This window comes from Pseudopodoces humilis, chromosome 9 (assembly GCF_049639895.1).
Source record: "Pseudopodoces humilis isolate 2021_Gansu_Grassland_sample_001 chromosome 9, ASM4963989v1, whole genome shotgun sequence".
NCBI lineage: Eukaryota > Metazoa > Chordata > Aves > Passeriformes > Paridae > Pseudopodoces > Pseudopodoces humilis.
The window spans coordinates 32238836-32254411 of NC_142208.1; the positions used below are offsets into that span (position 1 = coordinate 32238836).

At 44.9% G+C, this 15576-nt stretch overlaps 2 protein-coding genes across 5 annotated transcripts; one reads left to right on the forward strand and one right to left on the reverse strand.

Annotated features, from left to right (window-relative positions):
- The first annotated feature begins 12 nt into the window (after positions 1 to 12).
- PSTK (phosphoseryl-tRNA kinase) lies at positions 13 to 3374 on the forward strand. The gene is made up of 6 exons (XM_005528861.3): positions 13 to 288; positions 470 to 728; positions 1415 to 1613; positions 2004 to 2079; positions 2219 to 2312; positions 2978 to 3374. Exons 1-6 carry the CDS (start codon positions 13 to 15, stop codon positions 3163 to 3165), a joined length of 1092 nt encoding a protein of 363 aa, XP_005528918.2. The 3' UTR covers positions 3166 to 3374.
- A 100-nt stretch (positions 3375 to 3474) lies between these two features.
- IKZF5 (IKAROS family zinc finger 5) lies at positions 3475 to 15543 on the reverse strand. 4 transcript variants are annotated; one of them, XM_088059565.1, is made up of 6 exons: positions 15439 to 15543; positions 13000 to 13055; positions 12072 to 12163; positions 11615 to 11777; positions 11153 to 11335; positions 3475 to 8445 (listed from the first exon to the last, which is right to left on the reverse strand). In XM_088059565.1, exons 4-6 carry the CDS (start codon positions 11745 to 11747, stop codon positions 7502 to 7504), a joined length of 1260 nt encoding a protein of 419 aa, XP_087915691.1. In that variant the 5' UTR covers positions 11748 to 11777; positions 12072 to 12163; positions 13000 to 13055; positions 15439 to 15543; the 3' UTR covers positions 3475 to 7501. The 4 variants fall into 4 exon arrangements, with proteins under 4 accessions (XP_087915691.1, XP_005528880.1, XP_014113182.1 ...); XM_005528823.3 differs by having other exon boundaries at positions 12996 to 13055; XM_014257707.2 differs by lacking the exon at positions 15439 to 15543 and adding an exon at positions 14402 to 15127.
- Between the last annotated feature and the right edge of the window lie 33 nt (positions 15544 to 15576).

The window sequence follows — 15576 nt, forward strand, 5'->3', positions numbered from 1 at the left end:
CGAGCCCGGCGCATGCGCACAGCGCCGGCGGAAGCGGCGGGAGCGGCAGCGCTGGCGGCGGAGCAGCAGCACCAGAGGGGGATCAGCGGCGGCGGCGCCCGGGTGGGGCTGTGCCTGCTGTGCGGGCTGCCCGCCGCCGGCAAGTCCACCCTGGCCCGCGCCCTGAGCCGCCGGCTGCCGCAGCGCCGGGGCTGGGCCTGCGCTCTGTTTGAATACGACGAGCTCATCCCGCCGGAGGCCTTCCGGCCGCGCGCGCCGGGGGCGGGCCCGCCAGAGCCGTCCCCATTGGTCAGTGCGGCTGCGCTCATTGGCCGGTCGGGCGCGCCTTTTACGTCACTGCGTGCGACCGCAGTTGCCGGGCAACGGGACGCGGCCGGGCCGGGTCCCCTCACGGCGGGGCCCGGGGAGGGCGGGAGCGCTCAGCAGCGGCGATGCGGGGCCGTGATCGCTCGCCTTTCTCTCGCCACAGCTGCCCGGTTGGAAGCAGAGCCGCCGCGAGCTGCTGCAGTGCCTGGAGGGATTCCTGCGGGCGCTGCTCACCGGGGCGCCGCTGCCCGGCCCCGCGCAGCCGGGCTGGGAGCGCTTCCTGGGCTGCTGCCGCCGGGAGGGGCTGCTGCCCGCCGCGGAGGGTGACGCCGGAGCCGCCTCCCGGCCGCTTCTCCTCCTGCTGGATGACAACTTCTATTACCAGAGCATGCGCTACGAGGTGTACCAGCTGGCCCGCAAATGTAATTATTCCTTGATCTTCGGCATGAGGGTGTTTGTAGGAAATTCAGTGCACTTCAGCTGCCGTCTTTCAAGTGCTCTCTTGGAACGTTGGTTATTCTGATTGCTGGATACCTGTAATAGAGTAGCAATCAATGTAACTTTGTTACTGTCCTATTGTAAATTGGTGGGTCCTGTAGACCCCTTCCTGGAGCAGCCTTGAAGCACCTTCCAGTTCGTAAGGAGGCTCTCAGAGCTGGAGAGGGACTTTGGACAAGGGCATGGAATGACAGGGCAAGGGAAATGTCTTCCCAGTGCCAGAGGGCAGGGCTGGATGGGATATTGGGAAGGAATTCCTGGCTGTAAGGGTGGGTAGCCCCTGGCTCACTGGAAGTGTCCGAGGCCAGGTTGGACAGGGCTTGGAGCAGCCTGGGACAGGGGAAGGTGTCCCTGCCCATGGCAGAGGGTGGAATGAGATGGGCTTTAAGGTCCCTTCCAACCCAAACCATTCCATGATTCTCTGTGCTGATCTCAGACATTACTTGTCTGAAGATAAAATTATGTTCCCTGTCTAGATTTGTTTTCATGTCAGGCTCAGAACCAGTGCAGAAGCTCCTCATTCATGCAGAGCCTGTCTCCTGCATGTTGCTCTCAGAAATTGTTACTTGAACTGTTTAAAGATAAAACTGTCTGGTTCTGTTCTTTTTAGATTCCCTGGGCTTCTGCCAGTTATTTTTAGAGTGTCCTCTGGAATGCTGCCTGCAGAGGAATCGCCTCAGAAGTGATCCTGTGCCTGAGCAGACAATACAATTAATGGCAAGGAAAACAGAAATGCCAGATCTCAGGAAAAACACTTGGGAGAAGCACAGCCTCATTCTGAGTAGTTCTGATTGCATCTCAGAGGACAAGTACGTTACTGGATTGATCCTAGAGTTTTCCCTAAGTGCTATTTTCAGTGGTAGAAGCTTCTTATTGTATCTACACAATCTGTAAAAAATATTCCAGTGGTGATTTTTGGAAGCCAGGCAGTTACACAGAATCCAGGGGGCTCACAGCCACCATCCTCTGCAAAGTTAAAACTCACAGCATTCCTATCCTGTCACTGAAAATCTGTGTAAATTGTCTGAAATGCTAAGGCTGGAAATCATTTGAGTTGTAACTGTTTTTCATTGCAGATTATTTCGCTGACAGCCTAAAAAATTTAACTGAAAACTTGTTTTGTTTTCTGTGGCATCATTAGAAAAGAAAAAAGTGTATCTGTTTGATTGCCATGGTTTACTCTTTGTTTGTTTTCTTAGTGAGCAGATCATGAACTTGCTGACCACTGCTTTGGAAAATCCGGAGAGGCCAAACGAGGAGGACACGGAGCAAAAGGTAGCACTGCTGGGCTTCAGGGCATAGCTTTGGGTGCTGACTGAGGTGCTGCTAATGGGTTGTTTTCAAATAGCACTTCAAAAGTCAAATAAATTCAAAGTGTTTGCTTGTTTTCTTCCTTCCTGGTGGCCCTGGCCAGGAAGCAGCTCGAGCCATCTGTGCAGCCAGTGCTGTCCATCAGGCTGACCAGGCGTGCAGGAGAATCATCTCTCAGGCAATGCAGGATGCCAAAGGTACCTCTCCTACCTATCCTAGGTGCTAACTGGCAGTGGGAAACAGTCCCTGAAATTCCCTCGGGGTAAACTGTTCAGGAATCCTCTCCCAGCAACACCTTCACAACTCTGATCAGTGTTATTTGTAGAAGTTTGTAGATTTAAAAACCAGTATATTTATTAACTGTATTAAGTACAGGTTTAATAAACCCATTTAGTACAAAGCAGCATTTTAGGGGATTTTAATACTGTTTTGGGACACGTCAGTAAGGACAGGGGTTTTGCAGTCTGCACTGTCCTATGATTTATATGAGGAGGAACTCAGTGTGCTTAACTGTAGAGCTCAGCTCTGTGCCTGTGTTCAGGCTTCTCTCTGTGACCAGGGACAGGAGGGGACAGCTGGAGCTGTGTCAGGGGGTTTAGGTTGGATTTCAGGAAAGGTTCTCCCCAGAGGGGGCTGGCACTGCCCAGGCTCCCCAGAGAATGGGCAAGGCCCCGAGGCTGCCAGAGCTCCAGGAGTTTGGATAACACTCCCAGGGATGCCCAGGTGGGATTGTTGGGGTGTCTGGGCAGGGCCAGGAGCTGGACTGGATCCTTGTGGGTCCCTTCCAACTCAGGATATTCTGTGGTTCTGTGATTTTTTCTGTAAGCATGAAGTCAAAAGTTCAGCTTCAATTTTCTTTTAGGTAAAAACATTCTCCCAAGTGAGATGAAGAGCTTGGCAGAGGAACTCAACAAACTGAAAGCAGGATTTTTGGAAGACTTGAGGCAAGGAAAGAGTTTGAAAACCCAACATTCTGACCCTGATACAAGTGTTATTTCTTCATTCCAACATGAGGCAACCAGTCTAGTAAATAAATATATTTTAAAATAATGACATAGAGAATGTTGGGTGTTTAGGAGTCCAAAGTATTTCAAATGCAGTACTCTAAGCACTGCTGCTGAGAGATCTGAGGTACATCTCCCTCCTCTGGAGCTCCTATGCCTCTTCTCCCCAGGATATGGAAGAGAAACAGTTTAATCAAGTCTCACCAAGCTGTTTTGGGCTGTGGAGATAAAGCCAAGAGCAAACCATCCTGAGATTTAAATTTCACAGAATCAGAGAGTTAACCCAGGACAAGCACTTGGGAAATCACCAGCTCCACCTATGGAAGGACATGCAATTAAGAATTGACATGAGACCTAATTAGAAAGTGTTATTTTATTCATATCTTACAAAAGCAAAGCTTCACAACATGAACTACACGAGATGGAGTTATTTCAGAATTAACCTTGTCATCTCAAAAACGTTCACTAACATTAAAATTTATTTTACAACTCTTAACAGGTTTCATTTTTGCATAAAGTCTGCTCTTTACAGTGAAATAGATATTATTAACAAAGTAGGTACTTAGAAGAACATACACAAAGATTGCTCAATGAAAAATGCTTTAGCAGGAGAGAGATTTCCTGCAGCAGAACATCCATTTGCTCTAGATTTTCAAAGATGCTTAAAATTAGTAGAAAACTTGCCAGTGAAGACTTCTAAATTACATTCCCTTTGTCAAAAAGAAACAAAAATAAACCCCCAAAACATTCTGGAACAAAACAAACAGTAACAGATTATTTAGTTGGAAAACACTGCTGGAAAGTGTCTCCCAGCACTGAGTTTTATATTGAAATGCCAATCAACACTTTATATCTAAATCCTCTTCATCTAAAAATGTGTCTGTGAAAAAACAACTATTTTTTCTATTGCCTCCCTCACAGTTTAAGTATTAACTGAGATAATGAAGATGTTCAAATATTCAAATATCCATTGGAATATTCAGTCTCAAAACAGTAAATGTGTATTGAGTCCTATAAATAGTGCATGTTAGAAATGTCCACAAAACTATAAAATAAGCTATGACAATAAAAAAAAAAAAACCCACAAAGTTCATGTTTTGCAACTACAGAACTTAACAGAACCGAGCTATGGAAAAATTCCATCTCCTTCCCAAACTTCCATTAATAACAGTTAAAATGCTAATCACCTATTACCTTAGAATATAAGGATTTGGGTTAAAAAAAAACCAAACCAAACAAACAAAAACAAAGAAAAACAAACCAAGTAATTGCAGTGTAGCACATGGAGTACTCAATATGAAAAGTTCTTTTAACTAAGGGCTCAATCCCAGAATCCTGGACAAGTCTCTCTCACTGACTCTGGGATCATACTTGGAAAGAATTTGCCAGTACCAACTCTGGTCTTTCAATTATAGTCAATAGTATGTATAAATCATGAAAAATAGGAAAATACACCTTCCAAAGCTCCTCAGTTGATAGAAGGGGACAATGATGTCAGGGCATTGTTTGGCACTACTGAGCACAGGGTGTGATCAGGGAACAATCCTAGTCCTGGGAAGGACACAGGGATCCACCCCAGGGATCTGCTGCAGAGCAAAGGGATGAGCACCAAAGCTGCTGCTGCCCAAGAACAACCTCTGCACTGAGGAGTTTGCCCAAGGAAACAGGGAAAAGAGGTTTTTCATTCCTCAACCGTTCACAGATATCCCAATTAATCTTTCCCTTACTTCCTCATGAGCAGAACCAATGGTATCCAGGCAGCAGCAGGAAAATCCTTCCAAACAACAATTTGCAAGGCTTGGGGATAGATTTTTTCATACTGAGTTCTGTTATTAAGAACATACATTTCCCCACATCAGGATCCCCTCCTGAACAAGGGTCCCTTTTCCATGAGATCTCACAGGCTTCCTCCTGCTCCCAACTCCTCCATTAGTAACCTATCTTTAGTTTTGCTCAAGGCCATGGTGGTTCAGGAGTCATCATAGGAGATGGCATCATCTATCAAAAAGGCAAGGAAAACCACTTCCATACATTTCTAATCGTAAAGTCTTCAAGAGGAATGTCTCTTATTCTAACATTATATTTGAGCCAAATTTAAATTGTAGAATTGTTCAATGTGCAATCCAAAGAGAGCTGCAGCTTCTGCCCTCTGACTGGAAAAAAATTTGATTCCAAAACCTGTCCAGGAGCAGTAACTTCTAACTGGATTCCAGTTCAATCAGCTTCTACTCCTTAAAATAAAGGATGTTTACACACACAGACTTGCAGTTTTACTTATAAATCTAAAACGTATAAAGCAACAATGAAATATTTTGGAATTATAGAGTGTCACAATGTAAAATGGAAACATTCTGTCTTACAAATCCAGCAAAATGAATTCTGAACCAGGCCTGAAAACTAAACAAATTTTAAGAGTGGCAGTGTTATTGTTCATCTTCACTACACTGGAACCACTTCATTGGCAGATTTTCAACCTCATTACTATAAGTCTGCACAGCCAAGAACCCTGTCTCTCAAGCACAGAAATTCAACAGTAGGTCAGTCAGGTAGACAGAAACATGTCTGGTAATCAAATTTCTGTTTAATTAAAGTCAAAATTACTTCTACAGCTAAAATTCTTACACAGGTGGCTTTCCTCCATTGAGCTCATCTTGACCACCGTTTTTCCATTGGTTTCAGGAAGTTTTAGTTCCCATAACAATATAAATTTGAATAAACCAAACATTTGCTATTCAGAGTCCAACCTCTGACTTGTGGAACATTAATCAAATATCCTTGCTTTTAAGAAAACATGGTATGTTAATAGGAAAAGGAGAATATATAAGGGAAGCTTTAATTTGTCTTAAGTAGGACAAACCAAGGTAAAAGTGCATGTCTAAATATGGGAAAAGTAACAGTTCTTCCTTTATTTTTAATGTCTCAAATTCTTATCTAGCACATAAAGTTATTATTAATTTTAATTAGATGTTTTATTCAGGTTTATGTTAAAGTGCCTGTCCTTTAGCCTGAGGGCTTCTAAAGATGAGTGTACATTATGAAACAAAATAAACAACTTCAGTTACCATTTGCATCTACAATTCCTAAACACAACTTCAGTGTAGTCAGCCAGTTTTCCTTTGCATCCTGCCTGGAGCCCAGAAAAAGCAAGAGGTACCAATAAACTGGATTATACAACTCTCAAAAATACAGGCAACCTCGCAGCTGAAGCCTGGCCCAACATAAAACTGAACAAAGGAGTTTTAATTTGTAAACTTCTTGTTTGTTTCTATCAGAACTTCTATCAGCAGGACAGAAGTCAAATTGTGCAAATTTTAAATATCTGTACAGCTCGGTTTAAGGCAGTTAGAAATCTCACAGAATATATATTAGTTCTACAGGCTCTACATTATGTCTCTAAAAATTGCCTCCTCTGAAAAACAATGTAAAATTTTGTAGAGTGTAGGTAAAATAAGGTATCTTACTTTTTTTGTTTCTATAATTCATGAATGACAGGCTTTTAGCTTTTTTTTTCCCTACCTTAGTTTTATTCACAATAACCTGTTATCTTCTAGTTTTGTGCTAATAGTTAAATTGTAAGTCCTAGCATCAAGAGTTTAGACTATACTACACAAAAACCTATTATTAACCTTCATCAGATTAAAGCAACTTTTACATCAAAATGAATTTGTATGTGAAAATTGCGTCTGTTTGTTTGAGTAGCCAGGTTTTTAAGGATTTCTCCAAAGTCACAGAATGGTTGGGGTTGGAAAGGATCTTAAAGGAGGGATACCTTCCACTGTCCCAGGGTGCTTCCAAGCCCCAATGTCCAGCCTGGCCTTGGGCACTGCCAGGGATCCAGGGGCAGCCCCAGCTTCTCTGGGCACCTGTGCCAGGGCCTGCCCACCCTCACAGGGAACAATTCCTGCCCAATGTCCTATCTAACCTTGCCCTCTGTCACCATGAAGCCATTCCTCCTTGTCCTATCTCTACACAATGTGTCATTGCATTGACCTTTCGTATTTTATGGATAATATATCTTGTCTTGCCAACTAAATGATCTGGGAATGACATCCTATGGATCAGGACACACGCTCTGCTTCTCCACTTGCAGAATGTTTATTGGGATTAAGTGCAAGCAACTTAAATTTAGCAACCACAGCATGTAAATGCATTCCAACTCTTATAGCACTCTTGGCTTTTCTTGAAAGGCTACATATAAAACAGCAACTGAGTCAGATACAAAACTTCCCTGGCAAGTTTTACAAGAACACAGAAATCAATTTGCCTCCTCTGTCGAACCGATTAATGTGAAGATTCCTTATGGGAATGTGCAAGCTTTCCATCAGCAAGTATGAAAAATAGACTGTAATATGTTAAAAAACTAAACGAAAGCGTGTTCTCAGTCAATGTTGATTATGTTGGCCTCTTGCAAAGTGGCAAGCAAAGTCGTACTTGTTTTTACACTTACACCCACAAATGTTACACTGGAAAGGATTTTCAAATCCGTGGCATCCCATGTGGATGGTGTAAAGGATATTGTCCGCAAAGTACATGTCACAGTGTGGGCAGTGGTGCAGCAGCTGAGGGTCCTGCACCGGCAGGGCTGGAGCCGGGGTACTTGGCTGGCTGTTGCTGATACTGGGCGTGCTGGTGTGGGCACTGCGGTCACTGCTGGGCCCCGCCACGGGACTGTAGTTCCTTTGATTGTGTGTGGGCCGGGAATCAGGGCTGGTCGGAGAGGAATTCTGAGGAATATTTGCTGATACAGCTGAAACTACTGCAGGTGCAGCAGGCTGCTGTATCATGAAAGGCTTTTCGTCTTGACAGGAAACAACGTCAGGAGAGCCTGGAGTTTGGTTTTCGGGTGGCAAGCTGGACAACTGTCCTGCTAACGTGGAGAGCTGGTTTAAAGGATTATCCACCATGAGGTCCTGTGGATCCCTTGGCAAGCCACCGCTCTGAGTCGTTTTTGTCATGCTCTCGTACGCCTCAGTCTGGATATTGGGGATTTCATGGGTGAAATCATTAAGGTAGTCTGGTTTCTGTACCACCATGGAAGGCGGACTCAGATTAATTAATGCTCTTCTGCTGTACCCCAAATTGCTGGTCTTCTTCTGCAGAACCCCCCACATCTTCTTGCTGCTCAGGGAAGACCTCGTCCCCTTGATGGGCACCATCTTGTGCTTGCGGCGGCGGTGGTGGGACAGGTTGCTGCGGTCGCTGCAGCGGAAGGAGCACAGCTCACACTTGTAGGGCTTCTCCCCGGTGTGGGACCGCATGTGAGCCTCCAGGTGACGCTCGTAGGCTGAGGCAAAGGGACACAGGTGGCACCTGTGCGGTTTCTCCCCTAGAAAATCAGAACAGATTAGCCCACAGCACCTCGGGATGCCTGGAAAAGGCTTCTTGTGGAGCACAGAGGGGCTCTTTGTGAGCTGCTCGTCAAACTTCAGCCAGCCTCGAGCTCAGCTGCGTATCCTGGGAGAGTGGAGAACACTGGGACAGCTCTGCCTCACCCAAGGGACCATCAGCACATGGAAAAATCCTGAGTGGAATCGGCACAACGCACAACCTGCCTGGGAATTGCAGCAACAATGCCAAGGACTGAATGCAGTGATGTTTGTGCGGTGCCCTGAACCGGATCCAACCTCCCCCTCATCCAAGCAGTGCACAGGGGAACAGGGGAATGTCTGTACCACCAAAATGTTGCTATTCCTCATGGTAACTCTGTTTCAACACTGAGGGAGGGGATCTTCTGGGACCTCCCAAACATCCCCACTCCCAAACATCCTGGAACTACCATCTGAATAACCCACGCACACAGGCAGCCACTCAAGAACTGAGCTTTGAAAAAGGATCTTGTGGCTGAAGAGTTCTAAAGGAAAACAAAAGCCAGGTATTCCCTGGAGAGCTGTGTGCTCTTCCAGATGGGGAACGGGCTGATGATCAGCGAGACCATCATCTCCTTTGCACATGTAGAACTTTGCTCTTCTATTAAATGAAATTTATAGATACTCATATTAACTTCTTTAAAAATACTCAGAAAACTTTGTAACGTAATAACAGGCCAACACATTTGCAACACAGCACTTCAGGACTTCTGATTTTCTGTTGAAAGACTGATCTTCCATGAGCTACAGACACAGGTCTGCAATGTCAGAAGTGCCTAAAGGATCTGATGTGTGCTCAGGTGCTGAAATGGAAGATCATCTTACCCTTCCTATCTAGAGTGTCAGCTCAGTTTCTAATCCCTGTCATGTGACTGATGAGCACTCCACAGTTTGGAATCACAGTCTGGGATACCAAATAGATTTATTTTATTCCTCCAACGTCACTGGCTCTCCAAGAGGAAAGAAATCAATTTTTGTGCTACCACTAAGTACCTTCTTTGCACCAAGTAAAACCACGATTTCTCCATGAGCACCTCCCTGTACTCATAGATATACACACAAGGATGGGTAAAGATCTGGAGACTTGGTAAAACGGTATGAGAAGATTGACAAACTCCCTGCATTCACAGAGAACTTGTCAATGTGATCTCATTCTAAACTCATTACACAGAGATAAAAGTTTTGCATCACATGTAGCACAACACAGCTGGTGAGCTGTGTTACCTACTGTCAGACTCAGCATGAAATCAATCCTGCAGTAGACTACATATAATAATAATAATAACAACAATAATAATGATGATGATGATGATGATTGGATGCTCGTGCCTGGGTCACAATTCCTTTGGCAGATGTCCAGGATGCTGTACCTGTTCATTTACACTGCTCTGAGGCTATGAGTCAGCTGCCACTGCCCTATTTCAATGCTGACTCATCCCAGCCTTCACAGAACAAGCAGTCCATCACCTGGCCCTCTGCCAGCCTTCCAAGCAAAACAACACTCAGGCCTTGGATCTTCTTTTCTTGAATGAAAAAACCAACGAAACCAGGAAAACTAAACCATAACTTTTCTTGTTATGGAAGACACAAGAGAAGATTTTACCAGGTCTTTAGAATCTGAACCTCAGAACTCTCTGATTTCTGGCTGGTTGCCATTTCCTACCCCATTATGCCCTGTTGAAACAAACCAACACTGCAGGGCCAGTGCAAGGAGCGCCACCTTCCCCAAAATCCAGACAGGGAGCTGCTGTGTAGAAGGAATGGCTCCCAGCAAGGTGAGAATCTGACTAACTGTACCTGAGGAGAGCTACAATTACATCCCAGTTACAACAGGTGAGTCCCAAAACACCACCTACCCAAAATCACTGGAAGAGACACTTGGAAGTTTTGGGACAGTCCAGACTGAAAAACCTGTAAAAACTTTCATTCTTTGCAGGACACAATTTTTTTCTGCTGTGCTTAACACCCTGAAGTCTTCTGTATTGGTGTGATACACTTGACAGACTTCACAAGCACCTATTTTTTTTTTTGTTTTCTCTCATTTGCCATGAAGTTGGAACTGTCAGAACAGTTTAGGATATTCTAACCTTTATGAGTTTTGCTTTTCAGGTTTATACATCCAACACTGGAAAATGTTCCTTAACAAGCCACAGCTGATAATTTTTCTGTTTACTACTGCTAACAGTCACTTACTTGACGGTATGTCCTCACATTTGAGTGTTCTACCAGCAACTTTATTCTTATTACTATGCTTTCTACTTCCACATCTAGAATGCTGTGCAGAACAAGAATATTTTCACGGCTAAATGACAGAGGAAGAAAAGGCCCTATAAATCTCTGTGTAAAAACATGTACATTTGTCACTTTTCTCACCAGCACAGAAAAACTAAAATACATTTTTAGAGCCCTTGAATTTACATTGAAGCTTCATGCTTACCTTTACTCTCATACACTTACTTATAATAATAAATGTCAGTAGGGATTTCCATTAAATTTAAATAGGTACATGGCACACCTTTACAAAAACGGGCTATAAAATCCCACCAATATCCAGTTATTGTTAAGAACTCTCACACTGCTTGAGCTTGCCAACTCCTGACATGCAAATCCCAACACTGAGTAAACAGCCCAAGGCCTCCCAGCCAGGCAGAGCAGAACATCCCATACCTGTGTGAATCCTGATGTGCTCTATGAGCCGTGCTGTTCCTTTGCTGGCGTAGTTGCAGTATCGACACTTTAACTTTCCATCAAAAGTCCTTTCAAACCCATCCACCAACATTCCTGAGTTTTCATCCAGTGAAACTTCGACAGAAGGATGATCCAGACCATTCTGATCACCTTCTGTCCCAGCTGTGAACAATGCAACACAGATTTTAATGAACAATCTGTGGGACACCATCTATCACACTGTGAGCAATTACCAAACAGCTTTTGCTTCTCTCTGCCCTTGGTCTTTAAATATAGAGGATTATAAAAACATACCCTGATTAAAACAAAAGTACATACACATCCTTTGTGACCTGAAAAAGACTAGCAGAAATGCTTCCAAACAGCTGCAGCATTACCTGGACTGTGAACACTGAAGTCACTCTCAAAATAATCAAATTTACGGTATCGGAATCAGCTCACCTCCCTGGAGAGTCTCTACTTCCTTGTCACCAGTAACTGATCCAGAAATCATATTGACATGGTGAGTCTGCTGGGTCAGATATTCCTGAAAATCCTTCACAAAATCCAACGGTTCTGCCTTCTTTTCCCCCATATTGAATCTTTCATTTAAAACCTCTAGTGCCTAGAAGGGAAAATGTTTTCAGAAAACAAGTGTCATTTAATTTGGCTGCATTAATTAACACAAATTCAGGTTTTCATTTGGATTTTTCTAAGTGAAGAATTTTATCACACAGCATGAGTCAAAGGTTGGTTTTTGGTTTTTTAACTCATTAAAGATCACTGAATACAATTTATGAGGAAATCGTTTTCAGCAACAGGTCAATATCATAATAATAAAACAGTATATAAAATTTTAAAATAGAAAAATACATAATAATAAAAATCAGCCTGCCTTAAAAAAAAAAAAGGATAATACCTGAATTTTAGTTCCCTGCTAAGTAGCAAACATGCTCCAAAATGTACCCCAACACATCAGATATAAAGCAGAGCACAGCTTCTCCACTTTCCCTAGAAGGAATAAAAAAGAAACGTGAGTTCATTACTCTTCCCAACCCTCATGAGTTATAAGAAAGAACCTGAAAAATATTTGTGTTTGAAAGACAGGGCTCTAACACTCTGCTGCTCTAAATTCTATTAAAACAATCACACTTCCAGTAAAAGTTTTTCAAAGACTGCATCCTCTGTTTCCTGGATGTCACATGAAGGGCACTTCTGACTCATTGACCGTTTCCCAATAAACATCTGGCTCCAAAAAACCCCAGATTTGGGTCAGTCAATTATGGGAACTGCAATGTTGGGAAACAAATGAATGTTGGTGATTAGCAAAGCTAGAAAGAAGCCTTAGACTGTTTCACAGTGGGGAGTTCTCCCAAAATTTTACTTTCCTATCCTGAGTAAAAGTCTTAATCCCATCCATTATTTTGCACTGAAATGATTAAAATATTCCTCAGAAAACAGTGGTCAGGCTTGTTTTGGGGAGTATAAATAACAAAACTCTATAAATTTGGGAAGACAGAGCTTGGGATACATTTGACAGGAGACAAGTCTGCCACATTATTTCTGCAGATTATAATCAGAAATAATCTACAATGCTACCATTTCAATAAGAATATTCTTTATTTTTAATAGGTACTTAGGCGACCTACAGAAACTCAATTTCTGAGTTACAGACCACATTTAAATACCTTCTCCTGCATATCCAAAGCTACTTACAGATGTTTGTTCATTTTTGGCATCCAGATGAGGATGTTCTTTCACAGCTTACCTGAGTGTGCTCAACTCCCAGCATTAATTATCACCATGCAGTTAGTTTGGAACACATCTTTATGTATCTACCTACCTACCCTCTTCCAGCCTCCTGTAGGCTTAAGTTAATTTGTGTTCCATTTGTTGGTGTCTTCTGCAATAAAACAAAGACATCGAGATATGAATTATAATATTAAAGATATCTCTAATATTGAAGATATGAAGAGAAAAACAGGACAATGTAACACAGAGTCCTGACCACACTAACTTTCCATGAATTATAATAAGGAATAACAATTTGAAATTAAACCATTTGAAACAACATCAAAGGTTTGTGTTATCAGGGAATCTGTGTGTGCCTTTGGGTAAGGCACTAAAACTTATTTCATAGAATCACAGAATAGTTTGGATTGGAAGGGACCTTAAATCCCATCCAGTGCCACCCCCTGCCTTGGGCAGGGCCACTTTCCCCTGTCCCAGGCTGCTCCAAGCCCCATCCAGCCTGGGCTTGGACATTTCCAGGGATCCAGGGGCAGCCACAGCTGCTCTGGGCACCCTCTGCCAGGGCCTCCTCACCCTCACAGGGAGGAATTCCTTCCCAATGTCCCATCTAACCCTGCTCTCTGAGTTTAAAGCAATTTCCTCTTGTCCTGTCACTCCAGGCTCTTGTAAATAGTCTCTCTCCCTCTCCTTCTTTTGTGTCCTTTCATGTACTGAAAGGCCACAATTAGGTCACCTCAAAGCCTTCCCTGCTCCAGGCTGAACAATCCCAATTCTCTCAGACTTACTTGATTGCAATGATTGCTTTTAAAAAAGCATTTAATTTTGAAAGAAAATTACATAAAATTTCATAAACAGGTTAGGGATCAACTGCATAAAACTTCCTTTCTCTACCTCATTGATCTATCATGAAAAAACTCATCCTTTTCTTTACACCAGTGTAGGGATGCCACCACAATTTAAACATGACCCAGAGCTCCCATTTGTGTGCTCAAACACTTCTGTGATTTTATGTGGTATTTTTTAGAGCTATACAGCCAGCAGTGCTCCTTCTCAGGGGAGAACAATGCACATCTGATCCTTTGCTGTGTCACTCCTGCAAACCAGAAAATGCAATTATCAGAAACTGAGCAGCCCAGCTCGTGTTTCACACACCAGGGATGGGCTGATCACACCGGGTGTTACCCGAGCTCTGCTGACACAACCACACCTTCTCCAGCTTCACACAATCAGGAGCAGAGCACCGGTTACTCATTTTCTACCCAGGCACAACTGCTGGACTGAACAGTGGTCACAGCACTGAGGTGAGCTAAGTTTGCTGTCAAAGAATGTGCCAGAATGAATTTTTCTGCCTAAATAATGCTGCTAAAGAAAGCAGTTCATAGAGTACAGCCAGCAGTTTGACACACACAGTCAGAACTAATCCTGCAGTAATTATAAGAAAACAAAATATCCATAAGGACATGTATGCATATAACTGAGCATTTGTATGCATCCCACCTTCTTTTAAGGAATCCAGGGGAAAAAAGGGGGATGTTCTCTGTTCCATCTTTTCCGTAGCAAATAAATTAAAGCAGGAAGGATTCCAAACTCCATCCAAGCCCTTCCCGGTGCTCCTGAAGGAGGTTTGACGGTGGGAATGGGGAGTGAAGCACAGCGTCGGTGGCCACCCGTGATCTGCCATGAGCCCCAAACAACCCCGGTGGATCCCACACCTCCTCCTCCGGCCCACGGCAGAGTGGGAAGCGACACGGCCACGGGAAACCTCCGAGCAACCCGCGGGTCCCATTCTGGGCTCCTCGGGACAAGAGACACGGAGCTTCTGGAGAGCATCCAGTGAAGGGCAGCAAAGATGCTGAAGGGACTGGTGCATCTCGGTGCCCAGGAAAGGCTGAGGGAGCTGTTCAGCCTCGAGAGGAGCCTCAGCTGAGATGGGCCCTCAGCCCTGGGTGCCGGGAGGGGCAGAGCAGGGTCCGGGCTCTGCTCCGGGGCCCAGCAACAGGCAGGGCACCAGAGCAACGGGCAGGGACTGTTGCACAAGTTCCACCTGAACATGAGGAAGAACTTCTTTACACTGCGGGTGACAGCGCTGGAACAGACTGCCCAGAGAAGGAGTCTCTCTCTCACTGGAGATACCCCAGAACCTGTGCCATATGTTCTGAGGCGGCCCTGCCTGAGCAGGGAGGTGGGACCGGATTGATTCCTTCCAACCTCACCCACTCTGTGATTCTATGATTACAGTGATCCTGCGACTTCACTAATTCTGTGACTTCTGTGATTCTGTAATTTCTGTGTTTCCTCTGATGTCTGGGTCCCCCGGCTTCATATCACGGGAGCAGCCTCGGTGCTGCGCCGCTGACCCGGCCCCGCTGCCGGCGGGGCAGCGCGGCCCTCCCCAAGCGCTGCCCCGCGCCCCCGCCGCCCGGCTCCGTCACGGCACATGGAAGCCCCAGAAGGAGAGGGAAGGAGCGAAAGGGAGAGGGAAACAGACGGAAGGGGAGAAGAGAAAAGGGAAGGGGAGGACAGGCAGCACTCACCGCCGCCGCCCCGCGCCGCTCCCGCCTCCCGCCGCCGCCATATTTGTTGTGCCTCCCCCCCGGCCTAGCCCGGCCCGGCCCCGCCCATCGCAGTCTCGCGAGACCCGCGTGCGCCGGCGGGAGCGCTGGAGGGGGGGG